Here is a 19,737-nt window from a genome sequence, read left to right on the forward strand (position 1 = left end):
ATAATGAGGGCAATCCCATTAATTAGCATCCGAGATGATAATCTTCAATTCTATCCAAATTTTTAAATATTAGAAAGCTACATTGCCTAATGAGGCTTAACATTTTCATCTTAATTCCTCAAGTGGCGAGATATAATCAAAGCATTGTCATATAATGCTTCCAAGTATTCTAGAGGGCTAAATCTACCATGATAAAGATGGATGAATAGGCTAATTTAAAGAAAAAGAAAATGATTGCCCAAAAATAGACCGCCCTCCTCCCGCTCCTTTGGGCACCCAAAAAGCTTTGCCTTTTGAGTCACCTCAGTGCCCACCTCCTTTCCCTTCGCCACTTAAATCCTTCCTCCTTTCCGAGCCCTTCTACTCTGCTCCTCTTTCCGACCCATCGCGCGAAGACGAAGAAAGGCGGCTCCTTTCTTGCTTCTCCATCTCAGAATGGAAGAAAGAAGAGGGTTTTGGCGGCAATAAGCCCTTAGTATTTTTGCCCGGTTCCCTCTTATTCCCTGTAGCTCAAGTAAAGAATCGCATCTGTGAGGCCTTACTCTTTCTTCTTATTCGAAATTTCTTCTTGGGTTTTCCTCCTATCGGGTTTATTGGGTCGTTTTGCTTGCAAAGGTTGGATTTTGAGCTTTTTCTGAAGGGTTTATATCTTGGGGTTTAGTTGGTGTAACTTTTCCTTCATTTAGTGTAAGCCTTTTCTCCTCCTCCTCCTCCTCCTCCTCAGTTTCTTCGAGTTGCGTTCTAATCAGCTCACCAATGGTATGTTGTGCAAATTTTTTGATTAGTGTTTAGAGAAACCTTCTTCTTAGTTTACTGGTGCACAGGGAAACTTCTCCACTGTTTATTTTCGCTGTGCTTCTTCTAGTTTTATTCTTGCTCATTTGGTTCAGAGTTTTGAAATTTCATGAGCTTTCTGCGTTTTGGTCTGCTTATTCTTCTCCCATCTTCGTACGTGGTTCGATTTTTGTCTTATAAAATGGATTTCGACCAAGAGATTTGTTAATCTTTCCTTCTAGTAATTGGCTCAATGTTTGTCTTATTTTACTGATGATTTGCTCTACGGATTTTAATTGACGGTTGTTCCAGTGGTGCTTTGTTGTGTTGGTGTTTTCACCTTCTGATATCTCCAGTGTATATTGGTATATTGCACTAGGGCAACAAATAAAAAAGTGTCTTGTTTCTTTATGCTTTGACATAAAGTTCTTCTTGAGATTTATATATTTTGGAATTTCTTTATCTTTTATTTCGGTAAGGGTTATCAATTTGATTTTGTCAATTTGATGTTCCAGTGACTCAGGAGATCTCCTAATATAGTGTTCTCTTTTCTCTGTCAATAGTTGTTTCAGATAACTTATTCTTCTAGATTTGCTGACATTAATGGATTCTTATGAAACTCCCAGCGGAATGCAAGAACTGATGGAGAACTCAGATGCCATAGATGCAAGTATTGGGCCTTTAGTTGATGGACCGATGTCATCAGTTAGTAATATCGGTGTGAGCACTTCCCCTGGCAGTGATTCAGCTTTTAATGAGAAGTTTCTCCTTGACGAAATGGACTCTTACTTGGATGATCTCAGTACTCGGTTTACTGTGTCAAGAATGGTGAGTGATTCCATCATCAAAGGGATAGTAAATGCTGTAGTAGAAGAGACCACAGAGAAAATCGCATCTAAGGAATCTGAGATTACAATGTTGAACAAAAGACTGCAGCAATTTGAGACTGCTACATGTAAAGATGATAAATTATGCCCGTCCATGGTAATATCAGAAACCCAGAGGAGAAAATCTCTGTGTTCTCTGCCCTCTTCAGATGCAAGCTCCACGTTTCAATATGATGAGCACTTAGGCATGGTAGAGACTGCAGAACATCTCCAAAAGCTTAAGGAGGACCTCAATAATTTCAGGAACACAAGCTCTATGGATGTGTTGAATCAGATAGACGAATGGATTGGTGCTATGGAAGTAGCACTAACTGTAGCAAAAAATGAAGTTCGTGAGATCTGCTCCTCAAAGGCTCTATCAAGTGAGCGCCAATGGGAACATGAGATTCAAAGCAATATTACTACTATTGTGGTCTGGAATTTGGTCAGAGAAGCTCAGAATGAGTTTGAGAAAAAGTTACATGATCAAAGAGGTCTTGGGAAGAATTTATCCAGGAATTGGCAGATGCAGATTGACGATCTTTCCACTATTCGCCAGCAGCTTGACGCTGTATTAAGGTCTTCCTTCAGTTATGAGTCAGTGTCTCTAGTTTCACTATATAGCCTCGAAGGCCTAGAAGATAGGAGTATTTCTAAAAGAAAGGACCAGTCTACTCGGAAGTTGCTGGGTAGTAACAATCTAACAAATGCATCCCATCCTGAGGAAAATGGTGTTATCTTGACAGAGAAGTCTAATGATGCTAATGATCAGATTCTTACTGACTCCCCACAACTGAAGCACATGACAAAGCAAGAACTGATAACTTATTTCAAGACTGAAATGTCTAAGATGAAAAGGCAACATGATTTAGCATTACAAGAGAAGACAGAAGAGGTTTTCAGCCTCAAACGTGAACTCCTCAAGGAAAAAGGGATTAACCCTTCGCATTTTCATAAAGATAAAGAGTCAGAAATAATGAGAAGGAAAATATCTGGTATCATCTCAAAGTTGGATGACATCCTCTTGGATGATAAGAAGTTATCTAACAGTGATGATGATCGAGACACGTTACACGATCTACAAGAGAAAATTGATGCCTTAAATCTGGAAAATCAACGATTGCAAAGTTTCATAGCCAATAAAGAGAAGGAGGTTGGCTCGGTGTCTTCACTGGCAAACCAAATATCACATTATTCATCTGTAGAAGAAGATTTAAAGATAGAAGCCATCACTAGAGATGAAATCCAAAAGACTATTCTAAAAGATCTATTTGGCCAACTTAAAATTGACATGCATGCTTTTGAGATAGAGTTCAAGATGAAACAGGACATATGCTCTATTATTTATAAAGAAATTGTAGAAGAAGCTGCTTCAAGTACTAATGCTATTCTGCTAAACTATTCTGAGGAAATGAGTTCCATGAAAGAAGCACTTTCACAGAAGGAGAATGCACTATATTCGGAAATTGGAGAAAACAAGAAAGTGAAGCAGGTGATAGATTCCTTCTCAGCATTGGTGAGAGAAAAGGAGGAGTTTGCATCAGAATTTGAGTCTAGAGTGGTGAAACAGAAGGAGCAATTTGACTTAATATGCCATGAAATTAATATGCTGAGAGACAGAGTAACTAAGCAAGATTTGTACATTTCAAGGAGCAGTAGTGAGTTTGATATAATTATGGGTAGAGTGGAGCAGGCTTTGCAAAAATCTCATCTCTGTGAAAAGATGTTAAATGTCTTAAATCAAAAACTTAAGGTAGCGTCAGATTCTTTAGAGGAAGCAGAGAAACAGAAGAATATTCTTTATGGTGTTATTGAAGAGAAACAAAAAGCAGTAGCATCATCTGTTGCTAAAGAAGAAGAGTATAAGAAATTGATGGAATCTATCATTGTTTCTATAAGAGCACTGTCAGAATATTCTGTAGATTGTGAATTCAGAATAGGGAACCATCTTGAGTGCAATGAATCGAGGTGCTTGTCTGTTCATATATTTCTCCCAAGCCTTCAATTTTAAATAGTCAGTTGAAATAAAATTGATTCTGTGCATAAATACTTTTTTTTTTAATTTACATGCTTGACTTCAATCCAGAAACAAGCAAATTGAAGTTGAGAAAGTTTCCAAATGTGCATTATTCATACTGTATTACATTATGTTTAAGGAAAAGTAAAGTTGATCTCTTCCCTGTTGACAGGTTAGCAGTACTGAAAAATCATTGTAATCAACTCACCAAACATGCAAAATTTCTTAGAAGAGAAACAGTTCAGTACAAGGAAATATCTGAAATAAGAAGTTCTGACCTTCAAAAGGCTGAAATTGAGGTAATACACTTTCTTGAATCCCTGTTACAGGTCTGTTGACATCTGCTATTAGCTGGTTAGTTGTGGAATATCTGGTTTCACTTTTGCAATCATCATATATATTCCTTTTTTGCTTGACTTGGATTATTCTGCGCACTAAATAATAAACTAGGTCCGGTCTCGAGCACAAAAAAGCATCAGCATAATTTTGTGTCTACAATAATGAACAATCTGAGAACCTTGATGTTCAAAGTGTCTTCTAATGTCTCATGAATTTCTTGCTTGGACAGGTTGATCTTCTAGGAAATGAGGTTGATGCTCTCCTGCAACTTCTTGAGAAAGTATACATAGCGCTTGACCATTATTCTCCAGTACTGCAACACTACCCTGGGGTAAGATTTTTGCCACTAGCGTTGCTGGTTGCCTTGAGCATGACTGTTCACCTTTTTCTTACATTAAACTTCAGATTAGGAAGAATTTAAGTACTATTTGAGATATAAATCAGTAAATGGAAATGGTTGCATGGAGATGGCATGAGATGCAAAACTTGTTCTTACCCTATACCTTGAGAAGGATCTAGATTTCATTGTATGTGCTTCTTTTGTATGCATTTAACTAAATTTCAGACTTGTTTATTCTCTCGATGAAATTATAAATCTAATTGATTCATTAGGTTCTGTTTCTTCTTGCAGGTTATGGAGATTTTGAAAATTATTAAGCAACAAATAAAAGGAGAGGCTAGTAAATCAACTGGATCAAGTCCTTTTTGACTACTCATGGCAAAACCTTCTCAAACAATGACTTCTGCAGTGCTGTTATTGGCGAGTCCACTTTATTTGATTCTTGCCTAGTTTTTTAAATATCTAGGTGAGCTTTCTTCAGACAAAACAAGCAATCGGGCTATTCCGATACTAATCACACACGTCGTAGTGGCGAATATGTCCAATTTTAACTTCTTCAGGCCTCATAATTTTGATCACACATGCCTCTCTTTACAGTAGAGCCAAGGAATGAAAAGTTTGCACTTTTGCTGTCTGCACGCTTATTAGATCCTTTTTGTTAGGTTGTAAGCATCTCTTAGCACATATGATGCTTGCTAAGATGAACACTAACCAACTTCATTTGCCAACAATATACTAAAGCATTCAGGATTTTGCCACTGCACTTCTCAAGTCTTTTATTTTTCTTTTAATTTTTTTTACTGTAATAATATGTAAGCAGGACAAGCAAAGAGCATCAACAAAGGTGTAACCTTCGTAACAGCAACATGGCTATAAAATCTTTCACATTTGTCATAAAGTCCATCCTGATCTCACGATTTCTCCAGTTGGGACCAGAATGATGAAAAGAAAACCAGTAAGACTTGAAGGAAGAATAACCACTGGTTTCACCAAATGGTCTACGAATATGGCATTTACAAAGAACAAGCAAGCATATGTGATGCTAATTCTTGCAGCCTTTATCATCTCTGGTCTCTCCATCAGCCGGGAGGAGGCCAGAGGTGGCCTGTTTGTCAAAATAGTTCTCAATAAATACGTTTCAATTTAAGAGCACATAATTATTGCCCAAAAACATAAATTTTGATTCTTGCAATTATTGATCATTATTTCCTCTCCACGAAGTCAATCAGCACCCAGAAAGTCTTTGATGCTCATCAGATAGCCAGTGATTGCTGAAACTCTTGACACACTATTTCATCTTTCGCATGCTGTGCATCAACTTAATGTGCTAATTGTACATGAACATTCTCTCCCTTGATAAGAGAGGCTTTGCTGGGGATCAGCTACCATTGTCTACCTGAAATTCTTTGATGTAACGATTCCAAGCCAGCAAAGCTGCTCCAACGGCTGGTTCTACCTGTTCCATATGAGATAGTTAAAATTGATGCCAAAGAACAGTGATTAATTAATAAATAGTCAAACCTATTAGTCTCGTTCACAGCGGAATATGAATAACCTTCTTCTTCTAGAATAAGCTTTTTTATTTTTCTTATTATGGTGCGGTAACTAAACAACTTAACTTCTTCCACTATACTAGTTTACTATTCTCTCTCATCTTATCTTATAAGACTTTGAAAAATCAATTTAATAACAACCCAAAATTATTATTTTTCAATTAGATGATACATAATTACTACTACCACTTTACACGGCGTTACATCCAATCAAAGGTATCTTCGTCATTTAATTTAAAATATCATAAATTCTCAATAAAAATTTACTATTCTTCATCATTTTAATATCAAATTTTATATCACATCAAATATAATTACTACCCATTATTCTAGTATTCAACTAAATAATAAAATAGTTTATATTAGTATTAGCAATCTTTTTCTGGAATTACTAATGAAATTAATAGCAAAGTTAGGTATAGAGATACAAGACTTGGACAAATAAATACTGCACCGCTATGCCGCACTCCTGCTCATCTGTCAATGTTTCCTACAAAAAAGGACTGTCTTGACCATTGGTCAGACATTCACTACCATCCTCCTATTGGAAGGATGGTCTTCTTGAGTTTAAAATACCAAGAGGAATGCTGTGCATTGAGAATTAATTTTTTTTCTGTGGTTTCAAGCTTAGTAAGAATAGTTGAATGCTCCTTTTCCTACAATTACTCCATCACCATGATGACTAGAAAATTCAATGGAAGCATGTTAAAAACCTACATTTTCTGCTACATGGGAAAATATGGACCATAATATCAAAGCAAGAGAATATGGTCATAAATCTCACACCTCAGGTCGAATAGGATGGGCTCCCGGGTACACCTTGGAAACACAGTACATAACTTCTCTCCCAATGTCCCATTTCTTATTAGCTTCAAGAACTCCCCCAACCATAACAAGTGGAAAAGTACCCTTTCCATCTGCAACAGAATAGCACCTCTTAAGTCTACAGGAAGCACATACCTCATGAGACAGTTTCAGCACTTTTATCAGGTTAATAAAGTCTATTGCAGGAACATACAGAAAGACAGTAATCACAGTTCAATGACATTTTACCTTCACCACATAATTTAAGTCGTCGAACAACAGCTATAACACTATCAGCTAACTCTTGGACTGAATCATGTAATATTTTGTTTGCGACATCATCACCATCTTCAGCAGAAGAAACTACTATAGGAACAAGAGCAGCAATTCGAGCCCAAGATGGATCTGCATAGGTCCATCTGAGAATGTAAGAAAGAAAAAGTAAGTACAGTTATATAACGCAATTCTAGATTCTGCATCAACACAACTGGTTCATTTAAAACATTTTGAACTATGTCAAACATTCTTAATTATTAACATGAACCCCTTTTTTTATTTTGTAACATTGTGACTGTAAAAGATGAATGAGCATTGTCATGCACACTATACATGAGCAAGATACAATTTAAAGATGCAACACAAGAAGTATCAGAAGCAACGGAGCTTGTGAAAATGCCAAAGGAAAGCTCAAGCTCTCTGTTACGGTTCTTAATTATGATACAGATTGAACATGACTAGCTAACCTCGAATTTGATTATTTTTATATTTGTTTTAGAATGAAAATAAGAAATTCTGACCAGTGCATTTGAATGCCACGAAAAGCCGTTCAAACACCTGCACAATGTTTGCACATATAGAAACTATTTTTGGCCATTCAAACATGATCGAGGGTTATTAGAATGCCCGTCAATTAAGTTATTTCGTATTAAAGTTTGTTTATGATTTTTGGACGATTGATTAGCTTCCAAATATATGAAATAGTAATCACTTTGGGATTATTAATGTTTAAAGCATTTATTTTGCATCTAGGCTTGAATCAACCTTTTCCTCCTCTTTCCTCCCCCTCGCTATCCACCCCGAGCTTCATTCTACGGACAAAGTTAACCCTTTGTCGCTTCTCCCTCCTCACTCTAATGATCAGCCATATTTTAAAGTTCCCTTCTCCCCTCTCATCTTATTCAAGATACAATTCCACCCACCACAGTCATTATACTTTTTCATAACCCTAACCCTAACCACATTACCAACTTCCATCATCTACATCCATCCTAGTATCCCTTGACCTTTGATCAGTATATTAACCATAACTTTTGATCTACCAATCCAATTAATGAGATTTTAGTAGCCTTGGACTTTTGACTTCCTGAGAAACAATATATTCAAATCTCAAATCATTCCAATGGTTATATCGATTCCTATTACCTTCGAAAGTTCTGTGTTTAGCTTTATCCAACATTGAGACTTAGAACGCGATCATTTTCCTCTAGGGCAATTGCAACCATGAATCGCCGTGTCGATCGGCACATGGCATGAGAAGTGTCGCACGACACCCGTTCTAGTAGCTTCACCGATGGCCGATAGCTAATCGCCGAGTCACCGTTGCTGCTCGTCGCCGCCTAAGCTAATGCCGCTCACACCCCCGTCGAATGCTCTAGCCTGAAGGAAAAGGAAGAAAGGGGGAGAGAGAGAGAGAGAGAGAGAGAGAGAGAGAGAGAGAGAGAGAGAGAGAAGGTTGGTCAATAAAAACTTAAGTTGTGGATTCGATCCTCCCTTAGACTAGGACATCGACGAGGGTGTGAACGACGAGCAATGAAGGGTGAAGGGTGAAGGGTGAAGGGTGAAGGTGAGTAATCCTTTACTTTTTTATGTCCCTCTCTTACAGCATGATCGACAAATGTTGCGGCATGTGCTGTGCACTGCTGACCGGTGGCCCGCACAATCCATGCCTATGGCACAACCATCGTCGATTGCAACACTCTCATAGTATTATTTTAGAATGGTAACAGTAACCTATTCAATCCATTTTACTTTGCATAAGTCCTTTTTGCTATTTTGTTGTATTGCTCTGAAATATCATTCTAACTTGCAATGACATGTCTGATGAACTAATTAATGAATCATATGTAGAAGGAAAAAAATTGAAAAAAGAAAGTACCCAATCAGTTCATCTGGTGAAGAAAGCTCAAGCTTATTGAGGATATCTCTTGTAAGAGTTGTTTGTGGTCCACGGCCATCATGAGCCCTTATAATCGCTGTCAGAGCTTGTGCAGCAATGCCATATCCACTGCATAATGTAGACATAAGTCACCTACAGTTTCTTTCATATCAGAAAATATATAACAATGACAGAATCACAAGATTTATGCTTTTTTTTTTGCAGAAAAAGGAAAGTAAAAACTAACCTTCCCCAATCCCCCAAGACTGGTCCTGCACCAGCTGCTCTGGCTTCTCTTCCATCTTCAGTGAAGCCATAAGCAATGGTACCTGTGCCTGCAATCAGTACGCAACCATGGAGCTTTCCCATTGTGCCACTTGCAAGTGCTGCCACAGAATCATTTTCCACATACAACTTCACATGACTGGGAAATATACCTCTGAGAAGAAACAAAGAAACAGTTAAGAGAATAAAAGCAATCAAGGTCAGAATTTTAACTGCTTGCCGGAGAAACTGTCAGATAAAATCAATATGCAACTTTTTGAAAGAGAAAAGGCTGGCATTTTTTTAAATATGCTAGCTGAGGTCATTGATTTGAGGAGTATGTAGGAACAAATTGACCATCAGTAGTTACACAAAATCATAAGAAAATGAAGCAAAATCTTATCTGGATTATTCAAAAGCAAACACAAACAAATACCGATAGAATGATTCACATATGAAAAAGCCATCTTCCACTTCTATTTGTGGTTCCATATGTGGCCAACCATATGATCTTTTGCATGCATCACAGAAATGCCTTGCACAGTGCTTAACTAAGAAAACCAAAGGACTTCACATGCATAGCCATCTACAGCTATAGAGTCAATTATCTATATAACCAACTTTGCTTGCTGATTAAGTGGATTCCTGGAAGGTGCAACATGAATACCTTTGGACATGTCACAAGTATTGTTATTAGACATGTAAATTAAAGATTCTGGTTGTATGACGAGACACATGCAAAGAGATTAATGAAACTTGTTTCAGAAAAATGTGCATAAATGAACCCAACTACTGGTTAATTTTCAATAATGAACAAATCAGTGAAAGCACATATCTCACTTTAATTTTCCACTACATAGTACAGAAAAGATTTGTAATTTGATGCTGTACTGCAAAGTTACACATCAGAATTTAAGCCTTCAAGCAGTGCTAAAAATGCATTGAAATTAGCACTATGTAAATAATCAATACTAACATATTGGCATTGGCTTTGTCTTCTGAAAGTAATTTTATGAAAGGATAAGATCTCAGTCACTGATATAGTTGCAGACGGATACATCCAAGAAAAAACATAAAAACCACAATGAACAGAATTTTTTGGAAGAGTTTTATCTGAGAACAGTATATGCTTCAATGCTCTTAACTCTTAAGCAAAAATAGTTGCCAAAATTTCAATACAACCATCTGGAAAAACATTGCAAATCTTCATTTGAAAGCCACTAACATTGCTAGAAAGGAGGCTGCTGGCAAAAGAGACATGTATCTTTTCCAGAAGCATGAACATGAACTTTTTTGCATTTCTCAGATTGGTGAGATAGCTTTTACAGAAAGGAGATAATTTCACACTGCCTGTGCTTAAAGGGAGGAGCATTCTTTGAAATGAAGAAAAGAACACACCTGAGCCAATTCAGTATCCTCTGTTGATCTGTAGGATGATTTACACCAGATACTCCTAAACAAATGGCTTGAACAGCCGCACGATCTGCACAAGCCAGTGAAAGGGCTTCAGCCATAACCTGTTCTAGGGTCTCCATAGCAGCATCTTCTGAGGAATCGAATATGAAAACAGCTCATTTGTTGGTGAACATAGAAAGAAAGCAGCAAAATATTCAAGTCGGTCAATTAAGCATACACGATTTACTAAATCTCAGCTCCTTTTCCTTGACATCCCCTTTTATTCTTTCCACCAAATAGAAAGTCAATTTGGCAAAAGACAGTTGCCTTATTCTTTTCACCAAACTGGAAGTGGATTTGGTAAAAGACAGTTGCTTGCCAATGTTTATTCAAAATTCATTGAGTTGAGAGCACTAGTTGATTAATATATCTCAGGACACTAAATAATCTGTCTGCGTTTGTGTGTCCGTGACAAAAGGCACCTGGCCAAGGCCAAGCTCTAGCAAAACATATTTTAGGAATGCCTAGCAAGCAAAGGTACCGAAAGTAGAGGGTAAGATGAAAGGAAAGCCGCCCATGGTAAAGTGGTATTATAAGATCTAGAAGCACTTATGGCAAATCGGTGCCAATGTAGGACATAGAACGGCAGTCAATCTTGCAGTTTAACACAAAGATCCATCAGGAACAAATAAACTGGCTAACACTATCAACAAATAATTGTAAGAGCAATCATAAGTCTTAGAACACAACTAACAAAAATACTGAACACCCATATCATCAAAACTAAGACACTATGCTTCCATTTCAACCCACACAAGATCATAACCCAGATGGAGAACAAGCTTCCAACAACGCAAAGGAGGCAGCTTTGATCAATTTCAGATAACCAAATTCAGAATTAAGCACAGGAAGAAGGCTAGAGCCCCAATACCTCCGACTGAGTTGTGATTCGAGCACCCGGCGACGGCGCGGGAGAAGACTGGGATGGGGTCGGGGAGAGGGCTGGCGACCGGCATTGCCGCCGGCAAGCAGACGCAGACGGTAGTGGTGGTTCCGCCGTCGAGTCCGAGGATTACGCCGCCGGCTAGTTTGCCGGACGGCGCCGGCGTCTGGGCCTCGAATCCCCATATCTCCCCGTTTCTATACTTCTTCATCTCCTTCCCTCTCTATCTTTCTCTCCTCCTACTCGTCTCGTCAAAAGAGGAAGAGAACTGATCTAAAAACCTCTTTTGTTTCTCTATCGATCCTTCTTACCACATGAGGAACGAATCAAACTCAATTCGAGGGGATTGGAATTTGGGACGGCAAGCAAAGGAAAGAGGAAGGAAGGGAGAGAGAGAGAGAGAGAGAGAGAGAGAGAGAGAGAATGATCAATGAGGACTGATTCGATGGACGGATCGGATTCCTGTCCCGGATCGGAATAACTTATCCGTACTTTTAATCATAAAAAATAGTTATCTACGCTCGGAATAATTTTATTCCTTACCCACTTTAACCTGACTTAGGAAATGGGCGAATTTTAATTGGATCGGTCAAATTGAATTCGGATCCAAATAGGTTTGGGTTTTACATCAAGCTAGATCCGAATCCGATATGATACACTCTCCTGGCCCCTGGGCCTAATTGGGCTTACCTTTTATCTAGTCAATAAACTAGTTTTTAAACCTATTCTCTTCAAAGTCGAATTTAACTCAAGGAACTAGTGTCGCCACCGTTTCACCGAGAGGCAGGAATCGGTGCAGTGAAGTCACGATTTGCCGACTTCTTCAAGGCACAACACAATGCAAGTCGATGCCGAGACGCCCTTTTAGAGCGTAGAGAACTCGCTGGACGCCGTCTTCATCTGGCAATAGCTTGAAGTCGGTGGATAGACAACTTACTCCGCCGACTTCAGTGAAGAAAGGATAGGATTGATCTAATTAAATTTATACAAGTACACGACTCTTGTGCAACCAAAAAAGGATTCATCTCAAAGATTTGCGTCCAGCCTAGGTAGTAGTGTGTTATGGGCCGTCTAATTAAAGCTACTCTCTCTGAGCAACTCCAATAATGCATGCCTCTGCAAAAAAATTCTGAATCAAATGGCAGTGTTGCTACTGTCTAGCTAGCTGTCGTCTCCATTGGTCAGCACAGTAGAAGTGGTTCTTGATCATGAGCTACTCCTCTTAATAATTATCTCATCACGTTTCATGTCATTGAGTGCTAGCTAGCTGCAGCATGCCCTCTCTCAGTTGTGTACTCCTTTTTGCTAGCTGGCTCTTTCTACTTTGGCCAGAAGCTAAGTCAGGTAGGTTCCTCTCTCTCTCTCTCTCTCTCTCTCTCTCTGAGGGTACTAACATGGAGTACTCAGTACTTTGGTAGCCTATATAGCTCCTTCCATTGGAAAAGTAATTGCATGCAGCTGAGCTGGAGCTAGATATGTGGTCCAATCCAATATGGACTCATCTGGTCCACCAACCTATATAGCTCTTTCTATTCTGATCAACAACATGAAGCCCTGCCTTTATACCTGACATGCATCTATATATGTATATACTACTTTGGATGTTCACATGAGTGCTTTAGGAGTAGGGAAGAGAGGATTTTAAAAGATGAAGTGGAGCATCCAAAGTAATTAATTTACCTAATATTAACCCTGTTACAAGTAGCTCAGTGGTCTTCAAAAGGACGTACTGACTCGTTGTCTTTGGCTTTGTCCTAAGTTTTTGCCATTTAGTTCATCCAAGGATATTGAATATAGTATGTGATGAATGTAGCTGATGAGATCGACAAACTCTCTCTTCCTGAAGAAGTTTTTGTCAAACCTTTAAGCTGGAATTTTTGTCTTGCACTGTGTCGACCCAGTATACTGAAATTTTACTATAATTTTTGACAGATATTCACTGTATGCATGCATGTATCAGTTTATAGATTGTTATGTGTCTGAAAGGAGTTGGTAATATTACAAGAACTCTTTTGCTCGGGAAACAACTCCCTTGTATTTGGCCCTACAAGGCTAGCTTGCTTCTTCTTTGAGGGTTTCTGCCTTTAGGAGGTACAGTAAAACTACCTTCAAATATTCTCTCTCTCTCTCCCCCCTTGGAAGGATAGAAAGCTGACTCCGTGAAGGATATAACACTTAGGCACCTTCTTTGGTCGCACTACTTTGCAACAGTCACAGTGCAAGAAGCTTTTGTTATCTCATATGCAGCCACGTCATGTGATAGAGGGGGGTCATGACCTGCAGGAAAAAAGTTATCTTTGGTGGGCTTCGACCCAACCATCATTATATAATTTGTTTCTAGGACCCTATCTCTTCAGCTGATTGATTTGCATATGCACATCTGAAAGAAAATCTCTGTGTGTGCATGTGAGAAAGAATATATGTTAGATATATATAAGGGCTACCTAGCTTCTGGTACGAGAACAAGAGTACTAGATCACTCCAGTGATAAAGAGAGAAGACAACAATTGGTATATATATATGTGTGTGTGTGTGTACCTATGTGACATTTTTCTTAGAAAGTTGTACTGGTTTAAGTGGTCTTTAAAGATTATTAGGTTTGAACGCAACAGAACTTTTAACATCAATTTATATTTGTTCCTTTTGTTTTCACTTTTCTTCACCTTCCCAGAAGAAACAATCTTTTGCATCTTTGCTCTCATTTCCATCCCTCACATGTGATACCCGACAGTATATATATCTAACTGTACTCTAATGTGTAGCAAATTAAATATATAACAATGTAGGTAAAAGAAGAAAGAAAATTAAGCAGCTAGCAGTGTATGTATGTAGTGCAGCAGAAAATATATGCAGATGGTTTCTTCTATGTAGAAGTAGAAGATAATAAGAGCAGTAAGTATTTAATCTGAAAATAAAATTCCTCTACAAGAGCATTGTAACACGTTACACAGATACATAGATGAGAATGGATTATTAACATACCTAGGACAGTATGAGATTGTCTCCCTTTTACCTAGATGCATTTGCAGCTGCTTTTGGTAATTACTTGATGGAAGCATAAAGGGGTTTGTGATCCATTAGAAGAGGGAGATATCAAGGATAATAGTCATTTTAAGGCCCTTAGATAGAAACTAGTGTAACAAAATTTCATCATGCGAGTATAGTATATGAAAGCAAATACTAATACTTTCTTATATCAGAAAGCAAATCTTTCAAAGGAGAGCTCTTATAGAAAAGTTATACAAGCCATGGAGCATCACTATTTAGTTAAAGGGAAAGGAGATGTTAGAAGATATCTTCACATGCATGTACATATGAGTGAGAGGGAAAGAGAGAAACTTGTCTAGTGATTTCTTACTGAAAATTATGAAGAACATTTCTCTCGACTCTAGGAAAACTTAGAGAGATGATGATAATGGTAATGGTGGCATGATGATTCCCACCATAGTATATGCAACATAAGCCATTTCTTGTGCATCTGTATCAAATGGATGCCTGATGTCCTAGTATATTTGTAAGAGTGTAAAGAGTGTTGTCAATGAGAGGAGAGAGAGAGAGAGAGAGAGAGAGAGCACAAAATTCCATATATGTATGTATGTATATATATATATATATATATATATATATATATATATATATATATATATATATATATATATTCTTTCGAACTGGCACATCACATCTGAACCCTGAGAGAATCTTAGCAGATGCAGTGGAAAAGAGTTGTCAATAAATTTCACATGCATGTGTTCAGAAATTTACCACCATATAGACTCCAAATCAACTTAAGAAAGAAATGGATATAGGCAGGTGGATTATTCCATATTTTTCATAAGACAGCCCTACTGAAAGCAAAGCCCCTCAATCTTCAATATATGAATATTATAAATATAAAATCTTACCATTTTAATGAAGAAAACTCACCAAAAAAACTCTCTGTCACAAATTTCTCAATGCTCTTAAAAGAAGGAAAATATCTCAGTTACTATGAAATGATACAAGAACAAACACATAAACATAGATATGCTGAATGTCACATTGCCATTTCTTTGGAATCGATGAGATCTAGAAAACTGATCAGATTCAACATCAAATCATCACATAGTTAAAAAAAATAAATTAGTTAAACATAGTCAAGAATGTTCAAAGGACACAAATCTGAACACTGATACTTGATTTCCAATTAGGGCATGGCAAGAGAAAAGCACAGAAGGTAAATGGCCTTAGCTTCATCTAACTTCTAAATATGATTTAGCTAGGCAGCCCTTTCCTCCCTGCAGGCAAAAGAGGCAAATAGCACTAGATTTGAAACATAAAATAACAAGTATATCTATTCCAGCCACTCTTCCAAATTAACCCACACATCTTGAAGACAATAAAATACTCTACTTAAAAAGATATATATATAGAGATGAAGAGAGAGAGAGGAGGCATGCTTGGCTCCTTGCACGCCACCCACAGCAGCCAATCTCACCATAGATTGGTCTATATGTGTGGCATACAGGGAGCCAGGCATGACCTATTTCACCACACCAACCTCTTCATCCCTCCCAAAGAAGAATATAAATCATACTTCTCTTATAGCTACAGAGAGAAACATGTACACTTCCCTTGTTCCTCTGCACCATCTCCTCTCTCCTCCAAGAAGTAGGAAGTATATATGGAATCCACTTGCCCCCACTAAGATCAATCTCCTGAACTCCTGGCCATGGAGAGAACCCACTTCCTCTCTTTACCCTACACCACCTAATCTAGACAGAGAAAGAGGAAGGGAAGAGGGAGATGAGTGGGATGGGAGAGTCCAAGTAGCAAGTGTGATGGAGGAGGATTTATAGGCCTTAGTGGGAGAGAATTAATTAATTTTCTTACCCATAAAGCAAACATCTATTCAAAATATATATATATATATATATATATATATATATATATATCCAAAAGGAGACACTTTATTTTAGTGTGTTAACCACTCCATTCCAAGCCTTGTCTAGCTCTCGGTAAGAGATTGGAGAGAGAAGGTATTACCATTCTTCTTAACTTGCAGGGTCGCTCTCTCTCTCTCTCTCTCTCTCTCTCTCTCTCTCTAGATATAGAGAGAGAAGAAAAGCCTGGAAAGCTTTCCTCACTCACCTCCTGAGGATATTTTTCTTTTTTGCCTTCACAAGTGAAGTTTGTCTGGTGCACTTGGATTTACTTAGATTCTTTTGGCCAACCTCAGACCACCAATAAGGAAAAGATTATCTTTTCTATTTCAATTTACTTGTAGCTGCTTAGTCCTCTTATTCATTTTAATTTACTTTAAGTGTCCTCGTAGTTTTTAATTAGATACATGTTCATCAGAGCACCACCAAAAACACCTCAGAAAGACTTTATCGAATCATTAGCTCTAAAACTAATTCTTTAAAGATAAAGAAGTCTAGTCCAAATAAAACGGAGTTTGACACAAATTTTTTAACCTAACTCTACCGACAAGTTTAAGCTACATATCATGTGAAGGTTCATGAGTTTATATAAACTATTTCTTTTCTTCTTCTTTTTTTCCGTCACTTTCAGACATGAGATTAAATACTCATATGTGATACTCCACGATATTTCATATAGTATATTTTCCACTTCTGCCAAAAACCTATAAATGATCAGTCACTTTGTTACATGACATGTCTGTGAAATTAAGTACACTAAATATGAAAATTACGACCACAGTTAATCAATTTGAACAAAATAATGAAATAACTAGTGCGTTAATCTGAATCTCTCATCTTATAATTACAATTACCATGTCCACAGAGTAATTTGAAAGGGTGCAGATGTGCACCATTTTATGTCAACCTCTTGGAGATTTAATTATGAGATTTCTTGATAGTCCTTATGAAATTTCATGAGAGATGCACTGCTCCATTTTGTATCCAAATTAAGGGATGATTTTAATTAACATTTCTACATTAAGTACTGCATTGAAGAATAGAAAAAAATTCTTGTTGTAATTGCATGCATTGTTTTTAATAACTTTTCCGTGCATATTCTCTCCTCATATATATTATATACCCTATCTAGAAATAATGTATTTTTCAGCACAAGAACAATTTTGTATTATTTTAAAATTAAATTGAAAAAGGAACTATAATAGGGTCAATTTACAAATAGTTCAACACTTTCAACTTGTAGTGTTTATATGCAGTAAACCGATAAATTAGCGCTTAATTTTCAGAAAAAGGACAAAAATAAGGTCTCAGGTTCTAGTCATTTTGCATGTAGAGACCAATTACCAAACAAAAAGAAGTTATTGCATCTCTATCGATTAATTCTTGATATATTATATGAACAAAGCCACAAAATGATAAAGATAAGGAAACGAACAAACATATATGTAGTTGTGAGAGACAACGATCCCTTTGGAAAGAACAATGACTTCTAGTAGTTTCATAATAAACACATTTCTCGTGTAATTAATGTTTAAAGAACAACGGAGGGGGGTGGGGTCCCAAAAAGTTTAAGCTGCCAAATGATGGAAAGCAACATCAATACTCGAAAGCAATTAAACAAGCATTTCTTCTCATATCAGGCCAAAGGAGATGTGGTCTATTTGATGTTTATAATGAAGATCATAAGTGTTTGATGAGCAATCGAAATGTTAAATTACTTGAATTAAAATGAAATATGTGAAGAATAATTTTGAGAATCTCTCTACTGCCAAATGTGCCAACTAACAGTACGTCGCAGTAATATGAGACATGCAGTGACGTATATATATATATATAGAGAGAGAGAGAGAGAGAGAGAGAGAGAGAGAGAGAGAGAGAGAGAGAGAGAGGTGGTGGCTTACTGGCATTGTCTTGGAGTTATTTGGGAGGTTTTAGTGCTTGGGATGCATGTAAAGGGGAGGATAAGAAATCTATAGATGTTCTCCAGATCACTAAAGGTTTGAAAGGGATGTTGGCTTAATTGCTTCCAATATGCAATCAAGTTTCCATGGTTAATGTGGTAGATATGAGAGAAGATCATAGTATTCATGATCTAAATAAATAAAAAAGTACCATTTTGCTTTCTTCTTTACATTTATTTTCTATCATACTTCTCTTTAATGCCAACCTTACCGATACTAGTTTTTTCGACCCAGTTAGTTTAGTAGACCTAAGAAGTGAATTTAAATTAAATATATAAAAATTACTTTAAGAGGTTAAGATATATAAACAAAGTGGCTTTTATTCCTATACATTCTAATAAGCTTACTTTTACTGGTTTTTTTTTTTTTGCCATATATATACCCTCCAAAGTTAAAATAAAAGTTTATATTTATGTGTATATCCTTTGAATACACATGATTTTTGAATGAATACCCTTTTAAACTCTTGTTTTGTTTTCTCGTATTGATATCACCCAAGATTATTAACTATTAAACTTTCACCGCTTCAACCCTACCAAGATAAGAATACCTTTATTCTTGTTTGCATACATGTCTCTCATTTAATAGTATTTATATCCTTTGTCTATTAAATTAATAAGATTCCAATTTATAGCTATCAAAAAAATAAGAGCAAGGATCTCCACACAAATTCTATAATTTTTGATCGAACACACGCAAATAAGAAACTTTAAAACCACATATATATGATATCTATATATATTATTTATAAATATTAAGATAGTAAATTACTATGTTTATGATAGAAGTTATAAGTTCAATTTTTTTTCGTAAATATTCAGATTGATATTGTGTAATTATTTACTATATATGTCTAATCGTATGAGATACATATGTATCTGAGTTATCTAGTATATTATTAATGGGCTAGCTCACAGTCTACAAATAAAAATAAAATAAAAAAACATTGAGGGGGGTCAAACAGTCAACCCAAAAAGGCTTAACATAACTTTGGAGTTTGGACAAGTCCCTTTTCCTTTTGGTCGGGAGCTACATATGTAGGTGATGATGAGATTCTGTGAGCAACCAACTAGGCAAAGACATAATAATAATAATAATAATAATAATAATAATAATAATTAGTATTATCCACTGGTGGTAGGGATGAGAGTCCGCATAGATAGTTTAATTATTCTTGTGCGAGATGATCGATTTGCTGCGTTCGAGAAATGGGTTTGCTTTTGTTTTTGTCCGATCACTGAAAGATTCGTGCGTCCGGCTCTCCTTTTCTTTTCTCTTTTTTCTCCTTTTTTTTAATTTTAATCCGACAAAAGGAAAGTAATTATGTTAATTAATTAATTATTTTTTATTTTAAAAAAAAAGTAAGTAGGCAGTAGGCAGTAGGCACGTGCAAGATTCGACCGTAGA

General features: G+C 36.8%; 2 protein-coding genes across 6 annotated transcripts; one reads left to right on the top strand and one right to left on the bottom strand.

The window, feature by feature from the left end:
- Nucleotides 1-233: 233 nt before the first annotated feature.
- On the top strand, nucleotides 234-5,292 carry LOC140769741 (WPP domain-associated protein-like). 5 transcript variants are annotated; one of them, XR_012105950.1, is made up of 6 exons: nucleotides 235-530; nucleotides 1,338-3,608; nucleotides 3,830-3,956; nucleotides 4,226-4,327; nucleotides 4,628-4,802; nucleotides 5,157-5,292. XR_012105950.1 is itself a non-coding variant. In XM_073110600.1 (5 exons), the coding sequence occupies exons 2-5, from the start codon at nucleotides 1,378-1,380 to the stop codon at nucleotides 4,651-4,653; spliced, it is 2,505 nt and encodes an 834-aa protein (XP_072966701.1). In that variant the 5' UTR covers nucleotides 234-530; nucleotides 1,338-1,377; the 3' UTR covers nucleotides 4,654-5,148. The 5 variants fall into 5 exon arrangements, 4 of the variants coding, with proteins under 4 accessions (XP_072966701.1, XP_072966698.1, XP_072966700.1 ...); XM_073110600.1 differs by lacking the exon at nucleotides 5,157-5,292 and having other exon boundaries at nucleotides 234-530; nucleotides 4,609-5,148; XM_073110597.1 differs by lacking the exon at nucleotides 5,157-5,292 and having other exon boundaries at nucleotides 236-530; nucleotides 4,628-5,148.
- Nucleotides 5,293-5,298: 6 nt separating this feature from the next.
- LOC140769743 (uncharacterized) lies at nucleotides 5,299-11,909 on the bottom strand. Its single transcript, XM_073110602.1, has 7 exons — nucleotides 11,439-11,909; nucleotides 10,511-10,658; nucleotides 9,096-9,287; nucleotides 8,849-8,977; nucleotides 6,943-7,112; nucleotides 6,676-6,806; nucleotides 5,299-5,792 (listed from the first exon to the last, which is right to left on the bottom strand). Exons 1-7 carry the CDS (start codon nucleotides 11,659-11,661, stop codon nucleotides 5,715-5,717), a joined length of 1,071 nt encoding a protein of 356 aa, XP_072966703.1. The 5' UTR covers nucleotides 11,662-11,909; the 3' UTR covers nucleotides 5,299-5,714.
- Between the last annotated feature and the right edge of the window lie 7,828 nt (nucleotides 11,910-19,737).

This window comes from Typha angustifolia, chromosome 11 (genome assembly GCF_048772165.1).
Source record: "Typha angustifolia cultivar Huaian chromosome 11, ASM4877216v1, whole genome shotgun sequence".
Lineage (NCBI taxonomy): Eukaryota > Viridiplantae > Streptophyta > Magnoliopsida > Poales > Typhaceae > Typha > Typha angustifolia.